This window comes from Mobula hypostoma, chromosome 17, assembly GCF_963921235.1.
Source record: "Mobula hypostoma chromosome 17, sMobHyp1.1, whole genome shotgun sequence".
Classification (NCBI taxonomy): domain Eukaryota; kingdom Metazoa; phylum Chordata; class Chondrichthyes; order Myliobatiformes; family Myliobatidae; genus Mobula; species Mobula hypostoma.
The window spans coordinates 27,526,883-27,554,091 of record NC_086113.1 but is presented as its reverse complement, the minus strand read 5'-3'; the positions used below and the strand labels follow the sequence as shown (position 1 = coordinate 27,554,091).

Sequence of the window (27,209 nt, the reverse complement as noted above, 5' to 3'; positions counted from 1 at the left end):
ACTGGAGTATCAATCACATAAAGGGTGAAGAGAAACAGTTACAGAAGAGTGTTGAATTTGGTTTCTCTTAAAGTACATAAGCCAGCTGATCCTTTTGATAAAGGAAGGGATTTCAGAAGCTCTGACCATAATCATACAACATCTTAAATTCAGTAGTGAATCCTGCTTTCAGAAAGTTAAAGAAGTTGGACGCATATTCTAAAGAATGTACAGAAATTAATCCAATAACCACAATCCAGTCAGGATAATCTTGATGGGGAAAGTTCAACTATAAATAAAGGCAGAAATCAGTATCACATGATCAAAAGGAAATTGTTTAAAGAAAGCCAGCATGGATTTGTTAAAAGGAAATCAAGGCTATTTCAGAGACACAAGCATGACCCATTGAGTTTCTCCAACCTGATCTGCTGAGATCTTCCAGCAACTTGCTTGTTGTGTCACATTTAATTTATTCAGCTTCGGGAGTTTAGTACTGTCACATACTGTGATACAGTGAAATGCTTGTCTTGCATTCTGTTCATACAGATCAAATCATTACTCAATGAGCTGAGTTAATGATTATGACAGAAGTCCTATTGTTGCCTGTAAGTAGGTTGTACGTTCTCTCCGTGAGCACGTGGGTTTCCTCTGGTTGCTTTGGTTCCCTCCTGCAATCCAAAGACACACTGGTTGGGAGATGAATCGGTCATTATAAATCGTCCGTGAGTAGGCTAGGATTAATTTGGGGGTTGCTGGGTGGTGCAGCTTGAAGGGCTGAACGGGCTATTTCACACTGTATCTCAATAGATAAGTAAATAAAAATGCTCCAGTGTCATCAGAAATTTTTGATGATGCTACACAGAAATTCAGTGAGGGAGATGTGGCTTATTTGTGGGTAAGGCCATTAAAGATCATTTGATAACAGCTCACAGAATTGGCTTGTCATCAACATAGAAGCTGATGTAATACGGGGGTCCGCAACAACATAGAAAGAAAACAAAAAAAAACAGTAGAAGTAAAAGATTTTCTTATTTTAAAAGTAAGCATACATTAGAATTCCTAAGGGATGGTTACACTGTCAGTCTCTTGGACTTACAATATATATACTATATGTCCAGGGTTAAATTGTAATGTGGTGCATGGCCAAGTGGTTAAGGCGTTTGTCTAGTGATCTGAAGGTCACTAGTTCGAGCCTTGCAAGGTACTTAACCACACATTGCTCTGTGACGACACTGGTGCCAAGCTATATGGGTCCTAATGCCCTTCCCTTGGACAATATCAGTGGTGTGGAGAGGGGAGACTTGCAGCATGGGCAACTGCCGGTCTTTCATACAACCTTGCCCATGCCTGCGCCCTGGAAACCTTCCAATGCACAAATCCATGGTCTCACCAGACTAATGGATGACTATGTTAAAAAAAAACTGTAATGTTTGCTGATGTCACTAAACTTGGTGGCATGGTGAACTACAAAAAGGATAGTACATCAGAGTATAACAAATAAGAACAGTAGTGGGTCCTTCATTCCTTCAAGTCTGTTTTGCCATTCATCCAAAAATAGTTGATCTTATTTGATATGCTTTTCTGTACTATCACTTTAATATCCAGAATCAGTCAATCTCTGATTTGAGAGAACCTGATGGCTGAACTTATATAGTCTTAAGTAAAGAATTCCAAAGATTTACCATCCTCTGCATGCACTAAATATAGCTTAGCCCTTATTCTGAGATTGTGATTCCCCTGGTCTGCAACCTGCCTGTAAGAAATGTGTACATTTTAATTAGATTTCTTCCCATTTTTTTCTGATCTCTAGATACCATGGACCTGATCCACACAATCTTGAGAAACAATTCATGGTATCCCACCTATCATAGCCTGCCAATCTAACAAAGATCCAGGGATGAGGACCAGCCTCTCCGATACAGCCTCCCGAGCGCCATCCTCTGCCGAGTGCCTTCGACCTCACCCCAGCTGCTGAAACAAGCAAAGCTGAGGATTTCGGGACCTTCTGCTCCAGAGATTCCGGTTACCACACAGTAGCAGCGGTAGCGAAGCAGGCATTTCGGAAGCTTTCCAGATGTTCCTCCGTACTCTCACGTCTGTCTCCATCAAATCAGAATTGTGCATGGTCCCCGACTTGACAGATAACAGATATCATCACTGAAGTGGCCGCGCACGCTGCCGTTGTGCCACCATCTTCTCCTCCTCCTACTGCTTTACTGCTGGATGTTCCAGGCTCTGAGATAATCGATTTTATCCACCAGAGACTGCACATTTGCCAGCAAGATAGTTGGTATTGGGAGTTTAAAACCCCGTTTCCTTAAATGCACTTGTATCCCTGACTTGCAGCCACGCTTCCTCAGTGGAGTCCTACAGGGACGCATCCATCCACAATCAGTATTGTCTCCATCAGTTTTAAGCAGCGATAGTTTGTTTAAACACATTAAGACATCTTTCTTGACTGTACTGACCTTGGGTGCAGTTGTGCTTTTTAGTTGTATCAGGCTGAAATGAGGCTATGTGATCGTATTCATTGAGAGTTCTGCTGCTACACGAGATGCCCCTAGGAAGTACCATGACACCTTCCTGAATGCTATGCAACATGGCTGCATTTATTTATCACATCTCTAATACTGGGCCTGCTGAGAGCTAAATACAACATCCTCAAAGAGAAAACACAATCATAAAAAGACAAATACAATAACACATGTCAATAATGACTTAACAACAACAGTGCCTGCTCCAGGAGGTCCATGCCACCTAAACATACGGGAGGGGAGAGAGAGAGGGAGGGGAGAGCGAGGGGAGGGGGGGGTGGGAGAGGGAGGGGGGGAGAGAGAGAGAGAAAAGGAAGACATAAAACATAAGACTTCGGTCTGCGAGCAGGAGCTTGCTACAGTAATGGGTGAAGTTTGATGGTTTCCCATGCCCAAAGGAGTGGGTGAATGAGCAGCACACAGTGCATTTTGGAGATGTGACTGTCACTTCTTATGATCCATATATGGACTTTTGGAGCATTTTCATTAACCCTTACATGGATTCAGGTGAGTTATGTGGTGTCCACTCGTGCTAAGGAATATTCCGTGACTGTCACCTTGTAATATCTCTAGCAACACCCACAAAATGCTGGTGGAACGCAGCAGGCCAAACAGCATCCATAGGAAGAAGCACAGTCGACGTTTTAGGCCAAGACCCTTCGTCTATTTCTACATGGATTTCGGAATACAACTCGACGGATGAGACCTTCTGTGACTGTTACTTCGTTTTCCCAGCGTGGATCCTGTGGAATTCTTCGTGATTGCCTTCTTGTTGCATTTTAATGTGGATTTACAAGTTTCTCCCTTCACCTATTCCGTGGAAAGCTGAAACTTTAGAGCTTGCCATCTTAAAACTTTAAGAACTGCTCCTAAGCTTGACGGTTTGGGAGCTATAAACGTAATACACTGTTAACTTCTGTTTAGAGGAGTAGTTTGTTTAATTTTCAATATTTTGAGTAGATACTAATAAATATAGTGGTTTAACATTAAACCCTGACTCAGTTTGTGGTCTATTGCTGCTGGTATGTTTTATTAAAAAAAAATACATTCCATGTACATTTCGAGGTACATTAACAAATAAAGATAACCTTATCTAGTAGGAAGTTGTTTGGAAGTGAGCAGCAGCATTGCATCAACAAATATTGAGAAGAGAAGTGGAGCAATAGCATAGTTCTGTCTTGACCCTTATTAGCATAGATCCCCAGAGTTAAAATATACACCAAGAAATTAACCTATCTTGCAGATAGTAGATGGTGCAAGCAGATATTTCTAGGTCCTTTGTTAACTATTGGCAAAGTGGCCTGGAGATGTCCAAGTGAGACCGGTGTTATTCACATTTGCCTATTGCATGTCTGACAATATCATAAAGTCAGTTAGCACAATTTTTGTCCACTGCCGACAGAAACCAAAGTTTTTGAAAGAAATCTGCATCTCTTAAAATAAAAAAAAATACAAAAGCACATTGAACAATGTTTGAGAAATAAATTGCAGTTAATAGGCCACATCCTTTATAAGAAGATACAAAAGCCTGAAAGCACATACTACCAAGGTCAAGGATAGCTTCTACCTCACTATTATCAAAATATGTACTGAATGAATCTCTTGTATGATAACATGGACTCTTGCACTCATAATTTAACCTTGCACATTACGGTTTGACTTAACCACACTTTTTCCTGTAACTAACATAATATTCTACATTCTGTTGTATTTGTCGTATTACTCCATGGACAGTACTGGTGTTATGAAATCACCTGTATGGATAGCATATAAGAAAAGATTTTTTATTGGACCTCTGTACATGTGATGATAACAAAAACAATCCCTAGGGACACACCATCTTCCAGCTTTACCCTTTAACAGCAGTAGTTTGTAAAATAATTTACTGTAACTCCATTAACTCTTTGTCTACTATTTTAGTAAAATCACTTACAATCTTCATTCAGTGATTATTAGACCTTGATTAGCCTGCAAATTGCAATGGCTACCGGCCACTCACTGCAAAAGGATCCATCAACTGAATCTACCACAGAGTTATCCACCCATCATGTCCATAATCAACCCATTTTTCTCTCCCCTTTCAGACAATGTTTTCTCTAAGAGTCTTCCCCCACTACATTGATGACTGAATTGGTGTTGCTTCATGCACCCATGCTGAGCTTCCCAAATTTCATCAACTTTGCCTCAAACTTCCACCCTGACCTTAAATTCACTTGGTCCATTTCTGACACCACCCTCCCCTTTCTTGATCTTTCTGTCTTCATCTCTCGAGGCAAACAGCTGACTGACATCTTTATAAACTTACCAAACCTCACAGTCATCTTGACTGTACCTCTTCCCCTCCCCACCCCATCTCCTGTAAAAATGCTATTCCTTTTTCTCTGTTCCTTCATCTCCACTGCATCTGTTCCCAGGATGAGACTTTCCTTCCCAGGGCATCAGAGATGTCCACCTTCTTCAAAGAATGGGATTTCCCTCCCTCCACCATTGATGCTGCCTTCATCCATATCTCCTCCATTTTTGGAACCTCTGCACTCACACTATCTTCTGGCTACCTTAAAAATGATATAGTTCCTCAGGTCCTTACCTACTATCCACATCACATCCAACATATCATTGTCTGCAACTTCCGCCATTTCCGAAGGGATCCTACCATCATTGATCTTTTTACATCCCCCACCCTCCCCCACTGCTTTCTGCAATGATCGCTCCCTACATGATTCCTTTGTCTATTCATCCCACCACTCATAATCTCCCTCCCAAAACTTATCCTTGCAAGCAGCCGCAGTGCTATACCTGCCCATTCATCTCCTCCCTCACCTCCATTCAAGGCCCCAAACAGTCCTTCCAGATGCGGCAGCACTTGTCCTGCGAACTTACGTTGTGTCTGGTGCTCCCGATGCGACCTCCTCTACATTGATGAGACACATCGTAAATTGGAGAACTGCTTCGTCGAGCACCTCTGCTCCAATCCATCCACCTAAAGCAGACGTTGCCGATGGCCAAACATTTTACTTTCCATTCCCATTCCGACATGTCGGTCCATGACTTCTTGTTGTGCCAAGATGAGGTCACCCTCAGGGAGGAAGAGAAACTCCTTATATTCCTTCTGGATAGCCTCCAACCTGATGGCATGAATATTGATTTCTCCTTCCAGTAAATTGTTTCCCCCCTCCTCCCCTCTTCTATTCTCCACTCTGGCTTCTTTCCTCTTCTCACCTGCCTATCATCCCCTGGTGCCCCTACTCCTTCTCACTCTCCTCACCAGCCTTTTACCTTTGTCACCCACCTGGCATCACTTATCCCCTTTTAACTATCCTTCTTCTCTCCCCCCCCCCCCCCCACCAACTTTTCTATTCTGGCATCTTCTCCCTTCCCTTCCAATCTTGATGAAGGATCTCAGCCCCAAACAGTGACTGTTTATTCATTTCCGTCAATGCTACCTGACTTGCTGAGCTCCTCAAGCGTTTTGTGTGTGTAGCTAATGTTTTCAGCTGTCGTGCTGTCTCTGTTATGATTACTACACTCACTTTCTAGCAGTATGTGCAACAATGACACAGCAGTTACAACTGATGCTGGGATCCTCATAGATCGTGTTTCTGCACCCAGTTCTGGGTGAAAACCATCCTACATATCTTCTTAATTAGCTTTTCCTTCAGTTTTAAAAAGTTGTTGTGAACACACCAAGAATAGGGTGCACCCAGTTTCTAGGCAATAGCATTCTAAGCTGTTACAAAATTCTATCCGTGCTGATGAATAGTTATAGCCCTTTACTTAAACAAGAACATACTCTCCTCAGATTGTCACTGTTCTCATCTTAGCTCTGAAACACAAGTTTAGCAGTGGTTATTATGCTGACTCTGCCACATTAAATCTTAGATCTCAATGTACTTGAAGGTATATAGAGCCTAGAAACTGCACAACTGATTCATCTGTATGTTCAAGGTTTGATTTGCCTGGCAGCATAAATCAGGCGTACTTATTAATAATATCTGCTACAAGAAACAATAAAAATAACTAATGCTGCATTTTAATGATTTTAACAAGATTGTGCCCATTGTCTCTGCAGCAAAGAATATTCATGAATAAAATGCAGCACTAAAAAGAAGTAAGAAATTTGTTCATTTTGTAGATTTCCAAACTCATATTACAAAGTTTTTATTTTAATGTTATACCAGAATACATTCTAAACATAATTCAAATTGTAGTATTAATAGATTACAATGCATTTCTGTGTTTTTGAGCTCAATTATATCAGGTGCAGGGGAAACCACACATGGAATAGTTATGTACAGGTTCATAAGTAATTAGTATATGCTCTGTTGCTCATTAAAATATGATATTGATTTAGACCACAACACATATGAGTGTAATTGGGCCATTTGGCCCATCAAGTTTATTCTGCCATTCAATCATGGCTAATTTATTATCCATCCCAACCCCATTCTCCTATCTTCTCCCTACAACCATTTATTTCCTTACTAAACATGAACTTATCATCTCCCACTTTAAATATACCCAATGACTTGGCATCCAGGGCCATCTGCGGCAATGAATTCCACAGATTCACCCACTTTTGGCTAAAGAAATTCTTCCTTATCTGTGCTCTAAATGCAGACAAGTGGGAGGTGTTGCTCTTTGACAGGACAAACCAGGGTAGGACCCAGAGAGTGAACAATACTGCATTGAAATGCGTGATAGAACAAAGTGAACTGGGAACACAGATCCATAATTTCTTGAAAGTGGCATCATGGGTAGACAGGATCATAAAGAGAACTTTTGGCACATTGGTCTTCATGAATCAAAGTATCAAATACAAGAGCTGGGATATTATGTTCAAGTTGTATATGATATTGGTGAGGCCTAGTACACAGCATCATGTTCAACTTCAGTCACCTACCCACAGCAAAGAGATAAATGAGCTTCCAATATCAAAGGAGGAACTGACTTGTAATTGAGAAAGCGCAGTGAAGGTTCATCAGATTGAATCCAGAAATGAGGAGGACTATTGTATCAAGATAACTTAAGCTGACTCGTTTTGTATTCTGAATTTCAAAGGAGAGGTGATCTCATTAAAACAGTTAAGGATGCTCGATAAGGTAAATATTAACATGATGCCTCTTCCTGCTGGGATGTCTGGAACCACAATTTCAGTCGAAGTGTTAGGTCATTCAGGACTGAGATGAGAAGAACTTTCTTCTCCGAAAGAGTGGTGGATCTTTGAAATTTTCAGTAAGCGGGGGTGGAGGTGGGGGGTGCTTAGTTACTCCATGCATCTAATGCATGGATCAATAAATTTCAAGATATCAAAGGAATGAAGGGATGTTGAGTTAATATGGGAATTATAGTCAAAGATGATCCATGATCTTTCTCAATGGCTGAGTTGGCATAAGGAGCAAAACAGTCTAATTATTCTTCAATTTCTGTATAGCACTTTTTGTCTCTCTGGTCTAGAATATAAGAAAAAAATCTTCTTACTACTTTTTCTGATTGAACTTACACAGAAAATTTAAATGACTATAGGTGCTGGAAATCTGAAACAATAAGCAAGAATTTCACCAGATTAGACAGCATCTGTGGAGACAGAAACTTTTTTTTTTGAGTCCTAGAGTTGTACAGCACGGGAACAGACCCTTTGTCCCAACTCATCAATGCTGAAAAAGAAATCTTCCTGAGTTAGTACCATTTTCCCACATTTAGTCCATACATCCCCAAACCTTCCCTATCTGTAAACCTATCCAAATGCCTTTTAGCCATCATAATTGCACCCATCTCTCCCATTTCTTCTGGCAGCTCATTTCATATAACCACCACCTTCTGTATAGAAATAAACCCTAGCCCTCAGGTCTCCTTTAAATCTCTCTCCCCTCTCCTTAAACCTACACCCTCTACCTCTACCCTTGGGAAAATACCGTAATCAGTCACCTTAATCTAGGCCCCTCATGATTTTATAAACCTTTACAATAAGCTGCATCCACTGCATAGTACAGAAACTGCACTCTGGCAGACAGGAAGGATCTACAATGCATCAGGAACCAGCCTAGCCGCCATCAAGGACATATACAGATATGCAGAAAGGTGATAAGGAAGGACCAGTGACATCATGAAGGATCCCACCCACCCTGCTCATGGACTGCTTGTCCCACTCCCATCAGGGACGAGGCTATGTAGCATCCACACCTGGACAACTGGACTCAAAAGAGTTACTTTCCCTAAGTAATAAGGCTGATCGACACTTCTCCTCACTAAACCTCCTCTACACCCCAAAACGTCCCTACTTTATCATTTTCTGTCAGTCACCTTATGTACAGTCAATCCTGTGCATAAGGTGACATTACAGACATACAATCAATCTGTGTATACAAGCTATTTTACGTATTCATATGTATTGTGTTCTTCATCTTGTTGCGTTTCCTTTTGCTGCATCACATCTAAAGCAACAATTATTTTGTTTCCTTTACACTTGCGTACTGGAAATGATATTCAATAATTTTAAATATTGGATCTTGAATCCTGAATAAGATCACCTCTCAGACTCTTTCAGTCCAGGCACAACAAATTCAGTCTATGCAGTCCTTCCTCACAACTCAAATCTTTGAGGTCTGGCAAAATTCTTGTGAAATTTTTCTGCATCCTCTATAGCTTAATTTTATCATTCCTTATGGTATGCTGACTAGAACTGCACACAATATTCCGGGCTAGATCTCTGAAATGTCTTGTAAAACTTTAAGATGATGTCCCAACTCTTGTTCTCTATTTTCTGTTCAATGAAAGAAAGTGTGCTATATGCCTGCTTCACCACTTTGTCTACTTCTGCTGCTATTATGTACTTCTACCCCAAGGCCTCTCTGTTCTACAACACGTATTCACTGTCTATGTCCTCCCCTGGTTTAACTCCTCAGAAAGCATTACTTTGTGCATGCTTAAATTAAATTTTATCTGCTATTCACTTGCCCACTTTCCAAGTTTATCTGGGTCCTGTTGCAATTATCAACATTTTGAGAGTTTATTCATCATGCCATTTACATCCTTATTCAAATCAATAATATGTGACAAATAGAAGAGTGGGGGGGGGTGGATTGGCAACATTAATCCCTACAGCACACTTCTATCTACAGCATTCCATTCCCACCCTCCTCCCACCAAGCCAAGTCATCTTTGCTTCCAATTCTCTTGCTCACCATGGATCCTTCTGGTCACCAGTAACGTTCTAAACTAATCTATTACGAGAGATCTTTCACCCTGTCCTTGTGTATCCTCTTGATCACTTCCTCTCAAAGCTCAATCAAATTTGTGAGAATTGAGTTCCCAAACACACAAAAACCATACTGATTACCCCTAATCAACTCTCACCCTTTTCATACAGATGGATGATGTTTCTCAAAATTCCCTTCAGTATCTTTCCCACCAACCACTGACCTGTGGTTTCTGTGCTTGTCTTTAGAATGATTTTAAATATAAGCACAATGTTGTTAGAAAAAGATCTGAGGATATTGCCAGGATTAGAGGACCTGATTTATAAGGAGAGGTTGGTCTTTATTTCTTGGAAAGCAGGAGAATGAGAGGCAACCTTAAGGAAGTGTTTAAATTTTGTGAGAAGCATAGATAAAGCAGACGACAACGGTTTTTCTTTTGCCACGACATGAAATCCAAACCTAGGGGTACAGGTTTAGTTCTTTTCATGCAGAGGGTGTTGAATATTTAGAAAAAGTTGCAGGAGGAATTGCATGAGATAGGTTCAGAAGTATTTGTGAGATACTTGGATAGATACAGAGAGGGATGGAGCTTTGAGTAATATAGGCTGAACACAGGGAATTGGAACTAACTAGGTGAACAATAAGGTCAGCATGCACTTATTGGACCAAAGGCCCAGCATCAGTACTGTATTGTTCTATAATTCTATAGAATTATCTGTACTCCAGCCTCCTGGTATCTAATCCAAAATTCCCAGAAAAAAAATAAATTTAGACAGGTGTGGCATAGTAATATAGGAGTTGTTCTTCTTAGCCCATCACCCCACTTGGGGTTAGGCTGCTGGCAGGAATTCACCAGAGTCCTCTGTACTGGGCCACTCTTTCAAATTGCCCCCAGATGCAGCCTATCGTTGAATATCCTTTGTCTCCCAGGGATGAGGTCTTAGGAGCTTTGGTTGATCTTTCTTCAGCATTGGGTTTTTATGGGAAATAGGTTTCTAGCACCATGCCCAACACCACCACCCCCCTTCAAAGTTTGGTGTCTTCTGCAGTCTGGGTGGCCTTTCATTGATTCAGGTATAGTTATTATTCAATACATTTGTTGAATAAGCAACACAAGAAAATAACTCCCAGGGTTGTATATGGTGACATATAGATGTTTTGATAATAAAATTTACTTTGAACTTTGGACTCCTCCTTTCACTGCTGGACTTTGAACCGTCAATGGCGAAGTTAGTATAGGGGTTCGTGTAATGGTATTACAACGCCTGCAACCTGGGTTCAATTGCACCACTGTCTGTAATGAGTTTGTCCACGTGGATAGACAAGGTTTAGGTGTATATTAGCCGAATGTAGGCAGGTGGGATGAGTCCTGGTTGACTTGGTGAAGTTGAGCTGAAGAGCCTGCTTCCGCATTATATAATCTATGACTATTCGTGCATCCTCTTCATCAACTCTGCTACTTTTATTTATAGAAACTACAAAGATTCCAAATACTCCAAGTGTGAAAATTTTTAACTATTTTTTTCTGATTTCAATTCTGGTATTCCAAGGATGAAACAACGTCTTTTCTTTACTGCTTAATTTATCTCAGTAACTTCAATAAAAACAGAAGACATAGGAAATACTCATTATCTATAAAAATAGAAATGGAACTGATGTTTCAGGTCAGACCCTTCACCCGAACTGGGAAAGTGTGACTGTCAGGTGCAGAGTATAATGGCTGTACAGCATGTGTAACACTAAACACACATACTATATATTATAACAGCTGTGCGTTGTCATCTTTCATTGACTTCTGCAGAGTTGTAGTTCAATGCAGAGTACAGCACACTTGTTGGTGTGCCAAGTATGTAAGGGAGTGAGAATGTTCTTCTGATCATAGGGTGATCATTAGTTTTAAGGAAATGTATTACCTCAGACTTGCCAACAGAGAATGTAACCATTCCACAGTAAACAGTAGAGCCAGTGTGACAATAAACAGTGACAGGATCTGAATCCAATAATCTGTGAATGATTGTCCATTGACAGCTGCCCACATATGTAAAACAAATCAAATATCTGGCGTTTTGATTTACCTGAGGAAAGTAGTTTTGAACGCATAGCAGACAGCTGATAACAAACTTGTGTTACATAATAAATCTCACGTCATACCACTTAAAGTTTGATCAAGGAGGGAGGTTTTAGTGGCATAATTCAAAACTTGGAGATAAATAAACATTTTTCATTGTCATTAGAAGTAAATTTTGAAATCTATTATTTATTGGACTGTCAGATAGTTTTAAGGAGAGTTATTATCAATTTTCACTCTTTAGATGACTCTTTTCCCAATTATGATACTGTTATACATAATTAATTGGAATTTTATAACAGCAGAATGATAAATGAATTGTCAAACTAGTAGTCTGAAATGCAACAACACGCATGCATTCTGTTGTTGGTGTACCATTTGAACTCGGCACTATATTTGATAAATATTGTTCTTATCTTTAATGCGCTAAGTTTTTCCAGAACATAAGATTTGTGATATATATCAACCACATGTATCATTTAAATCATTCAGAAAGAGTTTTGGGTATAGACCAAGAACTGCTGATATCACATCAACTACAAGAGCAATCGGTTTTGAATAGGTGCACATTATTACATTGTTAAGACTGCAATCTCTAAAATTCATTACACAACTGTGATACTGTAATATTTGAAAACAAGATACAAAACAAAACTTTATTTGCCTGTATTTCATATCACAGAATAAAACTTTGCATTTTTAATTTTTCAGTAGTAATTTAAGTGATGAAGGAATATTAACTGTTATCTTCAAATAACAGTAAGAATAATCAGAAGTAAATGTTTAAACCAATATCAGTAGTTACACAGAGGATTATTTCATTTAATTAATATTTCAATTTTTAGCTCACTTTTAACTTATGAGCTCTCAACCAGCAGAGGGCATCAGCTTACTCCAGTGGCAAAGAGACTGCAATGAATTTAAGGCAATTTAATGTTTATGAGCCTTGTCAATGTCAGATTTATAGCCAGCATCAGATACAGATCATCTGGGAATGGAAGCATGTAAAGGATATAAGGATCTTGACGTGGTTGCATGAGCCTAGATTAGATACTGTTTCCAGTATTATACGACTGTAAAACTATAACATATAGGAGCTGAATTAGGCCATTTGCCCCATCAAGTCTTCTCTGCCTTTTCACTATGGCTGATCCATTTCCCTCTCAGCCCCAATCTCTTGCCTTTTTCCTGTAACCTTTCATGCCCTGACTAATCAAGTATCTATCAACCTCTATCTTAAATATACCCAATAACCTGGCCTCCACAGCTACCTGTGGCAATGAATTCCACAGATTTGCCACTCCCTGGCTAAAGGAATTCCTCCTTATCTCCCTCTAGTATGAGGCTGTACCCTCTGATCCTAGACTCTCACTATAGGAAACCTCCTTTCCACATCCACTCTATTGAGGCATTTCAATATTCAAAAAGTTTCAATGAGATTTCCCCTTATTCTTCTGAATTCCAGAGAGTGCAGGACTAGAGACATCAATCAGTCCTCATGCAGAAACCCTTGCATTCCCAGAATCATTCTCATGAACCTCCTCAGAACCTTCTCTATGTTAGCCATCCTTCCTTAGATAAGGGGCACAAAACTATTCACAATATTCCAAGTGAGGCCTTACCAGTGCCTTATAAAGACTCAACATTACAACCTTACATGGTGCATTGCGATGCATTCTCTACGCTCCCTATATTACCCCTTAAAAATGTATTTTGAGATTTAACACACTGGTTATATGGCCAGAACTACATGCCAGAGAGTGCAAGGCATCAGATAAATCCTAACACATTATATTTTAGTTTTATGTACATCATAATATTTGATTTACACTCTGAAAATGTCTATTGAAATAGATTCAGCCTCAGTGGGCTGATTGCCAGGATAATAGGATAAGGGCAAGAAACTGTATTTCCAATAGGAATATGCAGAATTGTTTATGGGGTCTATCAGGACCAACAGTGAGTACCTAGGAGTCCAAAACCAGGGGCTTCAATCACAAAATATTTATTTATTCATTGAGATACAGCATGAAATAGGCCCTTCTAGCCCTTCGAGCTGTGCTGCCCAGCAACCCCAACTTAACTCTAGCCAAATCATGTGGCAACTTACAATGACTAATTAACCAACCAAGTCTTTGGACTGTGGGAGGAAACTGGAGCACCCAGAGGAAACCCACGCGGTCACGGGGTGAACGTACAAATGCCTTACAGACAGCAGAGAGAATTGAATAGGATGCTGGTACTGTAAAGCATTGTGCTAACCACTACACAACTGTGTCATCCCAGATTAAAGAGATCCCTTCACTTTGGCCTGTGTCTATGCCCATGTAGGATTAATAAGCAAAAGTCTATGATTTTTTTCTGCAAAGAAGTAGTGTCCTACTGAGTAGCTGGGCTTTGCAGAGTAACTAAACCAGCATGTATAAAATACCATTAAGGGCTGCAGCCAACAATGCTGGCAATAAGAAACTAAGAGGTTCACTGATTGATTTCTGGATATCTCAGAAATTGTCACTGATTTATCCAGTGACTGCAGGGTGTTTGAGAAATATTGGTCTACTTCGACTAGACTTTAAAAGAATGAATTCTGAGCTGTACTGTTGTAAAGAGACATAAAAGGTTTTGAACTAGATTGATGAGCTGGCATCTGAGTGGCTGTATTCTCTCCACAGAGAAACCAGAATGAGAGCACACACTCCCAGGAATTGAGAACATACCTTTGAGACTTGTGATAAAGCAGAAATCTCTGAATACAAATCACATCTGTCCCTCACGTTTATACTAGGGAGGGCTGGAGGATGAATAACAACTTAGTTTTCAGGAGATATTGGGGCCCTGCTTAGGAGAGAAAAAAAGAGGCGCATAGCACGTAAAGGCAAGTAGGAACTAATGAGGTGCTTATGGAGTACAAGGAATGCAAGGGAACACTTAATAAAGAACTCAGGAAGGCTAAATGAAAGCATATGTTTGCTCTAGCAGACAAGGTAACGGAGATTCCTAAGAGATTCTACTGGTATGTTAAGAGCAAAGGGATTGCTTGGACAAAATTGGTCCTCTGGAAGACCAGAACGGTAATCCATTGGTAGAGCCAAAACAGATGGAGGAGATCTTAAATGCATTCTTCGCATCTGTGTTTACTTAGAAGGCAGGTACAGAGTCTATAGAAGTGAGGCAAAACAGTATCAATTTCCTGGACCCTGTACAGATTACAGAGGAGGAGGTGTTTGCTAGCCTGAGACAAATCAGAGGGATAAATACCCAGGGCCTGACAAGATGTTTCCTCAGACCCTATGGGAGGCAAGCGCAGAAATTGCCAGGGCCCTAGAAGAGATATTTAAAACACCCTTAGCAAAAGGAGAAGTACCATAGGATTGGAGGGTATGTTGTTCCGCTGTATAAAAAAAAAAGGCTCTAAAGAGAAACCAAGAAATTTATAGGCCGGTGAGTCTGATATCAGTTGTGGGAAAGTTATTCGAAGGTATCCTAAGGGACCAGATATATAAATATTTGGATAGATATGGACTGATTAAGGACAGTCAGCATGGTTTTGTGCATAGTAGGTTATGTTTAAGCAGTCTTATAGAGTTTTTAGATTTTTTAGATTATGAGAACACTCAGTCCTCTTTTATTGTCATTTAGAAATGCATACATGCATTAAGAAATGATACAATGTTTCTCCAGAGTGATATCACAGAAAACAAGACAGACCAAAGACTAACACTGACAGAACCACATAATTATAACATATAGTTACAGCAGTGCAAAGCAATACCATAATTTGATGAAGAACAGACCATAGGCACAGTAAAAAAAGGTTCTCAGAGTCCCGAGTCCCCGATAGCAGACGGCAAAAGGGAGAAACTCCCTACCATAAACCTCTAGGCACCATCAACTTGCTGATACCTTGGAAGCAGCCGACCCTAGCCGACCCGGAGTCCATCCGTCCGAAAACTCTGAGCTTCGGAGCAGTCTCTCCGATACAACCTCCCGAGCACCATCCTCTGCCGTGTGCCTTCGACCTCTCCCCGGCCGCTGAAACACGCAAAGCTGAGGATTTCGGGGCCTTCAGCTCCGGAGATTCTGGTTACCACACAGAAGCAGCAGTAGCAAAGCAGTCATTTCAGAAGATTTTCAGATGTTCCGCTGTGCTCTCACGTCTTCAAGGAAATTACCAGTAAAGTGGATGTTGTCTACATGGACTTTTGTAAGGCATTTGACAAGGTCCTGCATGGGAGGCTGGTCAAGAAGGTTCAGTCACTCAGCGTTCAGGATGAGGCAGTAAATTGGATTAGACATTAGCTTTGAGAAGCCAGAGCGTTATAGTAGAGGGTTGCCTCTCTGTCTGGAGGCCTGTGACTATTGGTGTGCCAGAGGGATTGGTGCTGGGTCCTTTGTTGTTTGTCATCGATTTCAGTAACCTAGATGATAATGTTGGGAATTTAAACGCAAACAACAGGAATTCTGCAGATGCTGGAAATTCAAGCAACATACATCAAAGTTGCTGGTGAACGCAGCAGGCCAAGCAGCATCTATAGGAAGAGTTGCAGTTGCCGTTTCAGGCCGAGACTCTTCGTCGAGTCCTGACGAAGGGTCTCGGCCTGAAACGTCGACTGCACTTCTTCCTATAGATGCTGCTTGGCCTGCTGCATTCACCAGCAACTTTGATGTATGTTGATAATGTTGGGAACTGGATCAGCAAATTTGGGGATGACACCAAGATTGGGGGGTGTAGTGGACAGTGAGGAAGGCTATCATGGGCTTGCAGAGGGATCTGCATCGGCTGGAAAAATTGGCTGAACAATGACAGATGGAATTTAATGTAGACAAGAGCAGGGCTTTGCACTTTGGTAGGATCAACCAGGGTAAGTTTTACACAGTGTGGTAGAACAAGGGGATCTGGGAATACAGATACAGAATTCACTGAAAGTGGTATCAGAGGTAGACAGGATTGTAAAGAAAGCTTTTGGCACTTTGACCTTTATAAATCAATATATTAAATACAGAAGATGGGATGTTATGTTGAAGTTGTATAAGATGCTGGTGAGGCTTAATTTGGAGTATCATGTGCAGTTTTGGTTGCCTACAGTACCTTCAGGAAAGATGAAAGCAAGGTTGAAGGAGTGCAGAGAAAATTTAGGATGTTGCCAGGTCTGGAGGACCTGGGTTATAAGGAATGATTGAATCGTTTAGGACTGCATTTTTTAGAATGTAGAAGACTGAGAGGAGATTTGATATAGATATACAAAATTATGAGTGGTATAGATGAGGTTAATGCAAGCATGTATTTTCCATGGAGGTTGGGTGAGACAACAGCCAGAGGTGATGGCTTAAGGGTGAAAGGTGAGAAGTTTAAGGGGAACATGAGGGGAAACCACTTCACTAGAGTTGCGTGAGTGTGGAATGAGCTGGCCACACAAATGGTCCATGCAAGTTTGATTTTAATGCTTATGACAAGTTTGAATAGGGACCTGAATAGTGACTACACCATAGTCACGGTGCAGGAATTGGAAATAGGCAATTTAAATGTGTTTCAGCATGAACTAGATGGGCTGAAGGGCCTATTTCTGTACTGTATTTCTCCATGACTCTGTAACTATATTAACTTCAACGGGTGATTGGCGTTGTAGGAAACAGTCCATGCAGGATATGCCACTTAAAGCCTACTTCTTTCAGCAACCAAGTAAAAGAAGGCATCAGTGGTCAGGCTCCTTGGACAGCAAGCCTGGGCAATGGACTGAATCCAAGATAATCTAGCCCAAAGTCAAACAATTATTGCTTTGTTGGGACTCTTCCCCTTTTAAACCTAAAATATAACACACATCTATTTGAACAAAAATATTCAGATTTGAATCTGTATCATTATGTTCTTTCTTCCAAGTCCTCAACTTAGAATTGAATGGCAAGAGAGAACCTCTTTAGAATAAATGTTGCAATAAATTGAAATATGCTCTCACCAGCTTACTTTTTAAATTAAATTATGCAGAAGAGTTGAGACCAGCAATTACTGCCTACCCCTCATTATTCTTCTTCAGAATTGAGTGGTTTACATTGTTATGGGTCTGGAACCAGAAAGGCAAACATTCTGCCTACCCCTCTCCTCCTCACAGAGCATTGGTGGTCCAGTTTTTACAATGAAGTTGTGGTTTCGTGCTCACTGACACTAGTATTTAGATCCATGTTCATCTATGAAACAGAATTTGAACTCCCCAGTACCCTGGTGGGATTTGAACTCTGCTTGGATTACTCAAGACATAAAAGAGACTGCAGATGCTGGAAATCTGGAGAGACAAACACAAACACAAACCCTGAAGTACCTTGGCCCAACACACCAAATATAAATTTCCCTTTGTAGATGCTGCCTGACCACCTGAGTTCCTGTGGTGTTTTGTGTGTGATGCTGGATTGCTTGTCCAAAGCATAATCACCTTGGTACACAATACATTTGTAAAGAATTGAAAAGATCTTCTACAATGGAAGGTTAAAAGTAAGCTACTTTGCATTACTCAAAACTCAAAGACCATCATTAAGTGCACAAAGCACAGTTAACAATTGGAATTTTAGATCTTACATCCACAGTAAATGGCACACCATTATTCTGAATATCCTTTCTATATCCCACCTGATTTTCTCTTCTAACATACAGGAATGAATACTCTGCAAATAGTTTGAGGGCAGCATGGTAGCACAGTGGTTAACACATCGGTTTACAGTGCCAGCAGCCTTGTTTCAATTCCTGCTGCTGTCTGTAAGAAGCTAGTATGCTCTCACTCTGATCGTGTAGGTTTCCAGTGAGTGCTCTGATTTCCTCCCACCTTACAAAGACGTACAAGTTAGTAGGTTAATTGGTCACATAGATGTATTTGGGTGACACAGGCTCGCTGGGCCAGGAAGGCTTGTTATCATGCTGTATCTCTAAATAAATTAAAAATATATTTTTTTTTCTATAATAGTGAGTGCAGTTTTCAATAATCTTGGCAAGAAAGCATTTTCAATGCAAACCCCTAAGGTTACACTGGTAAAACAGCTAATAGTCAATAAGCAGACGGGGCAATGAATGCTGTCTATAATACGCCTACAAATAGTATGTTTGATAAGGCTCACAAGACATATCTTTCTATTTGTTTTCACTGAACTCTAGATACCGAGGCCAGTCAGATATCCCATTTCTCTAGACAGAATATCAAGAGTAACTGGTATCCAATTTAATGATACGTTTGCTGGATTGGCTGCAATTTCATAAAATTTGACCTTCATTTTACTGCTGTCAGTACATTCAACCATAAAGCACAAAAACATATTTTCACCAGCACTGATGGTAAGATAAAACTGAAAGAAATATCTTGCTGTTATTGGGGTATGAAAAGATATGTCATTAGTGTATCTGTTCGCAGAACTTTTAGCAGGAGATCATTTCCTTTCACTGCTTCATTGGGTGCTGTCTTGCGTTTTGATGCAAGGACATGCGTATTTTTATTAAGAGATCTGCCAAATGATCCAATCCATGTTAAAATGTGTTTGAAATACAGATAATCAAGATCAAACTATGAAAAATAAATTTAGCCCAAGAGGTATGTTCTTTAAATTATTATTTTCAATAAATCAGGAATCTGAGGATTTTTAGATAACCCTTGAGGTGATGAATTAAGAATATCAGGGATCAATTCCTAAGTAAGCACATTGATGGGCAAGAAATCCCTTCTGACACATACGCATATGAAAATTATCAACAATATATATATATGTTCTTATTTCATTAGGAAGCTGGAAGGACATTATTTATTATCCATCCCTCTATGTTTTCAAACTGACCATCTTACTAGAGTCAACCACATTGAGCAGTGTATAGGCTGGACCAGGTAAGGATGGTAGAATATCAAACCGTAGAAAACAGGCCCTTTGACTTATTATGTCTGTTCCAACTGTGATACCAATCTAAATTAATCCCATCTGTTGGCACATAGTCTATATTCCCTGCACGTTTGTGTGTCTATCTAATCAATCTTAAACATCACTATCATATCTGATTCACCCATCTCTGCTAGCAGTGCATTCCAACCATCTTCCACTCTCCGCGAAAATCAATTTATCACACATATCTTCTTTAACTTTCCCCATCTCACCTTCAACCTATGCCCTCTAGCACTTGACATTTCCACCCCATGAACAACACTCTGACTTTCTACCTCGCATTATCTTATATACAAATTCGCTCCCTCACCTTCACCCTCTGATACTATCCAAATTTGTCCCCAACTTCTCTTACCAGGAAATCACCTCAATCCAGGTAAGATCCTGGTAAACTCCTTCCACCTCCATCCACATCCTCAGTAATGTGGTGACTAGAACTGCACACAACTCTTCCCAATGCGGCCTAATAGTTTATACAGCTGCACTGCAGCCTCCTTTAACATTCACTGGCACAACTGATGAAAGCAAGTGTACCATATGCCTTTTTTTAACCACCATATGTGTTAGCATGAGTGAACTAATTTGCTTTTACATCAAACTAGTAGTTTTATGGTCATTCACATTCAAAATTGTTAGTGAAATTTAAATTAAGTATACTGTCATGGTGATGTTATGAATACTGGTTTCATGATTACCAGCTAATACTTTAAATATTGTATCACCACCATATTCAAATGCAGGCAATGAAGAACTTAAGCCATTAACGTCTTTCCTCATTAAAAGACTAACATTTTTAGATGGAAGATGAGCATGTTCTATTATATCTTAATATAAACCCATAACATGGTGCGTCCATACATAAAACCAGTTTGAATGTGATACACCACTGTTTCTTTTCAGTGATAAATATGTCTTGAATTCTGAAACTAAAACACAATGGTCAGCTGCTATATCTCACATTCTGAGAGTGTAGGTAAGGTAACTGCAAGGATAAACCTTCCATCAGGTGGTATAAATCTAAACAACTTTACTCTTTCACACAGGAGATGACCTGCTTCACATTAACAACATTTTTGGTCACTGCTATCTGCTTACCTAGATACGTTGAAGGGTATTAGTGAGATGTATTGTTGGGGCTGCAAGCAAAACGTTCTTACTATCATAATGTCAATTTGAAAATTATGTTATGATTTCTTCAGGGTCAAAATATGAGAATAACTGTTTATTGCAATGTCAAGGTTTTGATTTGGTTATGTCAAACAAACAACCGAAATAGAAGGAAAAGAAATGAAAACACAATATGCCATTTAAATTCTACATCCTCACTGCTGTTAATGCACTGTAACAATTGTTGACAACATAGGATCATATAGTGACACTGTTAAAGGAAGTTTCTCTTCTCCCCTCTCCCATCAGGAGGAAGAAACAAAATTCTGAAAGCACATAGCACCAGGCTCAAGGACAGCTTCTATCCCATTGTTATCAAAGTCCAGAATGAACTTCTTGTGTGATAAGGTGGACACTTACCCTCACAATCTAACTGATTATGATCTTGAACTTTATTGTTTATCTGAACCACACTTTTTTGGCAGAGTTTACACTTTATTCAGCATTGTTATTGTTTTACCTTATTCTAGCTCATTGTACTGTGTAATGGTTTGACCTGTATAAACAGCATGCAAGATAAACTTTTCACTGAATCTTGCATGCTGTTTCCAATTTTATGTCTGAATTAATAATTTGAATATAAAATATTGAAAATGATTTTCCTATCTTATTTAATGAGAATCATTTGACACACGTTGGATTCTTCATGTTCTATGTCAACACCAAACAATCAATTAAAATGAATCAAAGTGGATACTCATTTTTTTTTCAAATAGAACTGTTGCAAAAAGTTACAAAATACTAAAGCATTATTATTGAATTAGAAAAACATGCAACACTATAATATTTACCTTTCCCACATACTGAGGTTCAGACCCCATATATTCTTCCAGTACAAAGAACTGGTTCCAGATCCAGCCACGTCGAACACGTTGAAGGGTAGGAGCTCCATCTCCTGACAGTTCAACTGCATTGTCACTCCTTCTACGACCTGAACTCTTTGGTGACAATGACTCCAGGGGTGTTAATAGACCCTCATCAAGCAGGATCCAAAGAAACAACGACAAACCATTCACAGTCAGCATTTGTCTCTGGGAGAGTATATCTCAGCATATACGAGTAAAAAATGGTGTCTAGAAGAATTCCTCGTGATTCATGTAGATTTCCCAGATCTCTCCAAGTACGTTCTCTGTGCTTCAGATCCAGCTGTTCTTCTTTGTTTTTTTAAATATGCAAACATGTATTGCCATCTAATGCATTAAATTCGGTTTCTGGTCCTGGTAAAAAGAATTTGCACAATTACACATTGACACAGAATGTGTAGTTCAACTAATTATGGATATGTTGAGATCAAGCATATAAAAAATAACTTTTCACTCCACAGCCAACTGGGTGAAACAATGCACACAGATAAGATGCCTGGAAATACAACTCTGGAAAGTCATAGGTAATTAGACACTCTGTTGATCTGCCTCCCAGTTCTGTCAAAGTTAATATATTTCTAAGTCTTCTGTACAATACAATTTTAGGCCTGATCATCTAACTTACAGTCTGAATAAGGTTTGATACAGTTTTGATCAGATTGATTAATTTGGGCAAAGTGTGAATATTTTATGTAGAAGGCATTGCAATTGAGCTTTGATCCATCTCTGTTGAAAATGCATATTACTGTCACAGTAGCCAACCAATCTTCAGCTCAAGTTCAATTCAAACTGTACATCACAAAATAAAAGCAGAAAAAACTGGTCAGCAGATTGGAATCCAATACCTTCTGACTTGCTGAATGCTTCCAGCATTTTCTGTTTTTAAGATTACAACAAAAATATTTGGACGCTAAAAACAAACAAAAAAAAATGCTGGAAACATTTCCAGTGTCTGCAGCTATTTTGGTTTTCATTTATAACAAAAACCCTTTTCTTATCAATAATTTTCATTAACTGTGATCTATAGGACTGTGGAAGTCAATACATCACTCCTTTTATTCATTTACTTTGAGTGCAAAACACAGTTAAACAGAAAATCAAAGCATATTAAACTTTATTTACTTGACACACATAAAAAATGATTATCTTAACACATTGGTATGCTGTGCCAAAAGACATGACAAGTGGCTTAAAAGAAACACTTTGTATTGGTGTCCATCTGAGGAATAAAATTGCTTCAAACCAGATTTATTCCTACCTTATTCGAGTGTAAAAGAACCTTGGGTTGTCATTCTTTGATTGATTGTTTTTCAACATTATAAACACAAAAATAAGAACAAAGTTAAGGAAAGATGAATGGAAAGCCAATGACCTGCAATGCTGGTCTTGATTTCCGTTGCAGCTTACTGCCTGCACCCACCACCAAAATTTTCTATTTTCTCAACCTTTTCTTCTGCAGGGCAGGAAGACCAATCTCACTGCTCGGTGGACCACAGAGACAAGCAGTGTGTTCCTAAATGGTGTGCTAAACCTCAAATTATGTAAAAGGTGATGTGAGTGGCTCAGATGAGCCTTTACTAACACCTTTGGAAGCCTTGCCCCGAGCTCTGTGTGTGTCATATCTGTCCATTTTCAATGATTTCAAATGTCTCTGATCTTCAGAAACATTTTTTTCTAATATTGAAAATTAAATAATTATTTTTTAAAAATTGTGAAAAAAAATCAGCAGACACACTTTAAAATGCTTTTACAAGATTCAAAAGAAAGAAAAATATAGCTTTATCTGTCACATGTACAATACAGGTGTTCCCCCGCTTTTCGAATGTTCGCTTTACGAAACCTCACTGTTACGCAAGATCTACATTAGTACCCTATTTTCGCTTTCAGAAGGTGTTTCCACTGTTACAAAGAAAAGCAGCACGCGATCAAAGGCAGCACGTGCCCCGAGCGGCCGCTCTCCCCGGATTCGGAACGGCATTGCTTAAACACGAACCTGTGAGCAGCCGTTAGCAAGATGAGTTCTATGGTATCGGAAAAGCCTGAAAGAGCTCGTAAGGGTGCTACACTTAGCGTAAAACTAGACATAAGTAAACATTTTGATCGTGATGAACGAAGAAAGGACAATGTGAGTTTGGCTTGTGGAAGTTGACGAACATGATGTTGAAGAGGTTTTGGCATCCCATGACCAAGATCTGATAGATGAAGAGCTGATGCAGTTGGAAGAAAAAAGGACAACAATCGAAACCGAATGAGTAATGATAAAGTACGACATTAATTTTGAAAGGGTATGTCAGTTTAGGAGATATTTGCAGGATGGTTTGAGTCCTTGCAAAGAACTGTGTGATAGAAAAATGCGTGAGGCTCAGCAGTCAAGCAAGCCTTCCACGTCAGCCACAGCAGACGATGAACCTCGACCTTCGACATCGAGGCGGGCAGTCATAGGAGAAGATGAGCTTCCTGCTCTAATGGAAACAGACGACGAGATGACACCCCAGTGTCCCACCACCCCAACCCCCAGGCCACGGACAGATACTGATTCGTGGAGAATGCAACGGTAGCCCAGACGCACACAGTACATCTTTAAGAAAAAAACTGAAATAAACATGCTAATTAATTAGCTGCCACCAACCCGTAATTGTCGGCCCAGATCAGAGACGACGCAATCGGCACTGATTTGGGCCGACAATTACATGTCGGGCGGCACCTAATTAATTAGCATGTTTATTTCGCCTTTTTTCTTAAAGATGTGCTGTCTGCCTTCCGGCTACCGCTGCATTCCTGCATGCTTCGCGGTAACATATCGCTCGGCAGCCCGGAGGGTGGAGGCCACTGCAACATCCCAACCTGCGATGACTCAGTCTAACACACCATCATCAGTGTGCTCGGCAAGCTGTCTTCCCGATTCCCGTAAGTGATACTACACTGTACATACATTATTTCTACTTTATATAAGCTGTGTATTTTTACATGTTATTTGGTATGATTTGGCAGCTTCATAGTTTAAAGGTTACTGGAGAGAGTGTTCTTCCCAACAGCGCTTGCATGAGATTTTCTGCCGACGGCGCTTGCGTGAGATTTTCGCTACGGAGAACAGTTCAGTAATGATTGTGGAAAAGTATTTCTACTTTATATAGACTGTGTATTTATCATATCATTCCAGCTTTTACTATATGTTACTGTTATTTTAGGTTTTATGTGTTATTTGGCATGATTTGGTAGGTTATTTTTGGGTCTGCGAACGCTCACAAAATTTTCCCATGTAAATAAATGGTAATTGCTTCTTCGCTTTACGACATTCGGCTTACGAACCATTGCATAGGAATGCTCTACCTTCGGATGGCAGGGGAAACCTGTATATCAAAACATACAGTGAAATGCTTCATTTGCATCAACACAAGCTGGCGAGTATTGAACTCAGCAGCCCACAAATGTTGCCATGCTTCTGGTGCCAACAGAGCAGGCTCGCAACTTACTAATCCTAAACGTACGTCTTCAGAGTGTTGGAGGAAACTGGGGCAACCAGTGTAAACTCAAGTAGCTACGTGCAAAATGTACAAACTCATTGCAGACAGCAGCGGAAGTTGAACCCTGATTAATGATTGCCGGCTGGTGCTAAAAAGTAATGTTCTAATGAAAACATAAAATATGCTTCAGAGAGGATGCAGACGAGATTTACCAGGAAGCTGCCTGGGTTAAAGAACATGTTCTATGAGGAAAGATTGAACGAGCTAGGGCTTTTCTCTTAGGAAAATAGGAAAATGAAAGCCAACCTTATAGATGAAAAAGGATCTAGTGCTTTCCCTGCGTTTATGACAAATAAGCTCTTCTCGGGCTTCCTTTTGGGTACAAGTATAAATATTAACCAACATTTCAATGACAAACTGCACCATCTTCATCAGGGATGACGCCTAGGCATGTCTAGTCCAACGGTATATATACCCCCATCGTCCAACCCTCCTGATTGGTTAGACCTCATCCAATCAGGTTTCCACTGTCCCATCTTGTTTAAAATTGAATTCCAGTTCTTACTTAGAGTAAGACCTTCGCCTTTGTTAAAATTCTTTTTTTTATTTCAATGGCTTCATTCACCAAGCATCCCCAAAAGCCATTGTTGCCTGGAAACATAACAAAGAGGAGGAACCGCCTCTCTTCCCTATCATTCCACCGTTTCTGGAAGGATCGCCAGGATCTTGAAGAAATACCAGATTAATAAAATCCACAAATCTGTAAGAAAGCTCAAATCACAGTTTATGTGGGTCAAAGATGACTTGGAACTCAGCAAGGCTGACATTTACAGGACTCGCTGTGAATGCAGAGCAGCATATCAGCCAGATGGGATATACGGCAGAAACCTCCATCAAGGAGCACAGGAGGTGTATCCATTTGGGTTATGCAGAGAAATCAGCAGCAGCAGAACATGGCATTTGCAATGGCCGTAGGATTTACTTCAACGGCACAAAACTACTATGCAGCACCAATGATTTTTGTGATCACCTGGTGAAGGAAGCCATTGAAATAAAACTAGAGAAAAAGAATTTTGACAAAGGCCTCGCTCTAAGAAAGAACTAGAATTCAATTGTAAATAAAGTGGGACAGCATGAACCTGATTGGATGAGGACTAACCAATCAGGAGGGATTGGTAACAGGGGTATATATATACCACCAGACTAGACATGCCTAGGCATCACCCTTGATGAAGGTGGCAGAGTTTGTCATTGAAGTGTTGATTAAAATTGATACCTGTACCTGACTAGATGCCTGAGAAGAGTTTATACATCAACTCGGTAGATGTATATAAGATGATAATGGGCATAGATAGTGTGGACAGCCAGCTCCTTTTGCCCAGGGCAGCAACGGTTAATACCAGGGGACGTACTTTTAATTTGATTAGAAGAAAGACTGGGGAGGGATGTCAAAGACAGACTTTTTTAAACAGAGATTGGTGGGTGCAGGAAACATACTGCAAGAGCTGGTGATAGAGGAGATATACTAGGCACATTTAAGAGCCTATTAGGCACTTTGATGAAGCAAAAATGGAGATAATGTTGGACAGAAGAGTTAGATTAATCTTGGATTAGGTTAAAAGCTTGGCATGACGTCATGAGCCAAAGGGCCTGTACTGTGCAGTACTACTCTATGCTCTCTGAAACAAGTTACAAGTAATTAAAGGCAACATAACTTAACATGCTCTTCCCTTTCTCCTCTGTCAACAATCTCCTGGTAGATTCAGAAGTGTTCTAGACCAGTTCACTGAATAGAAATACAAGTTGCCTTAGCTTCAGCTCATTGCTGGATTGCTTGGAGAGTTTAGCAAATAAGTGAGTACAACTGGGAAATTGCCAGCAGAGCACAGCCTGTAAGTTTGAGACCTCCTGAAAACAATTACCCACAACATGGTTCACATGCTGTAAATCCCCAAAGGAGCCAGATCTTCAGGTGTTCTATGTATAACACAAGAACTGTGACTGTCAATAGCTTAATAGCCCTGTGATCC

General features: G+C 40.0%; 1 protein-coding gene across 3 annotated transcripts in view; it reads right to left on the bottom strand.

Moving 5' to 3' along the window:
* Positions 1-27,209, bottom strand: part of LOC134357903 (cadherin-12-like) — a 669,532-nt gene that overhangs the window by 291,353 nt on the left and 350,970 nt on the right. For 2 of the 3 annotated variants that reach the window (XM_063069667.1, XM_063069666.1), the window contains exon 2: positions 21,644-22,069. The exons of the other annotated variant lie outside the window; for it this stretch is intronic. In XM_063069667.1, coding sequence (XP_062925737.1) covers positions 21,644-21,877 — 234 coding nt within the window. In that variant the 5' untranslated portion in view covers positions 21,878-22,069. The remainder of the gene's footprint in view (positions 1-21,643; positions 22,070-27,209) is intronic. 3 annotated transcript variants of the gene reach the window in all.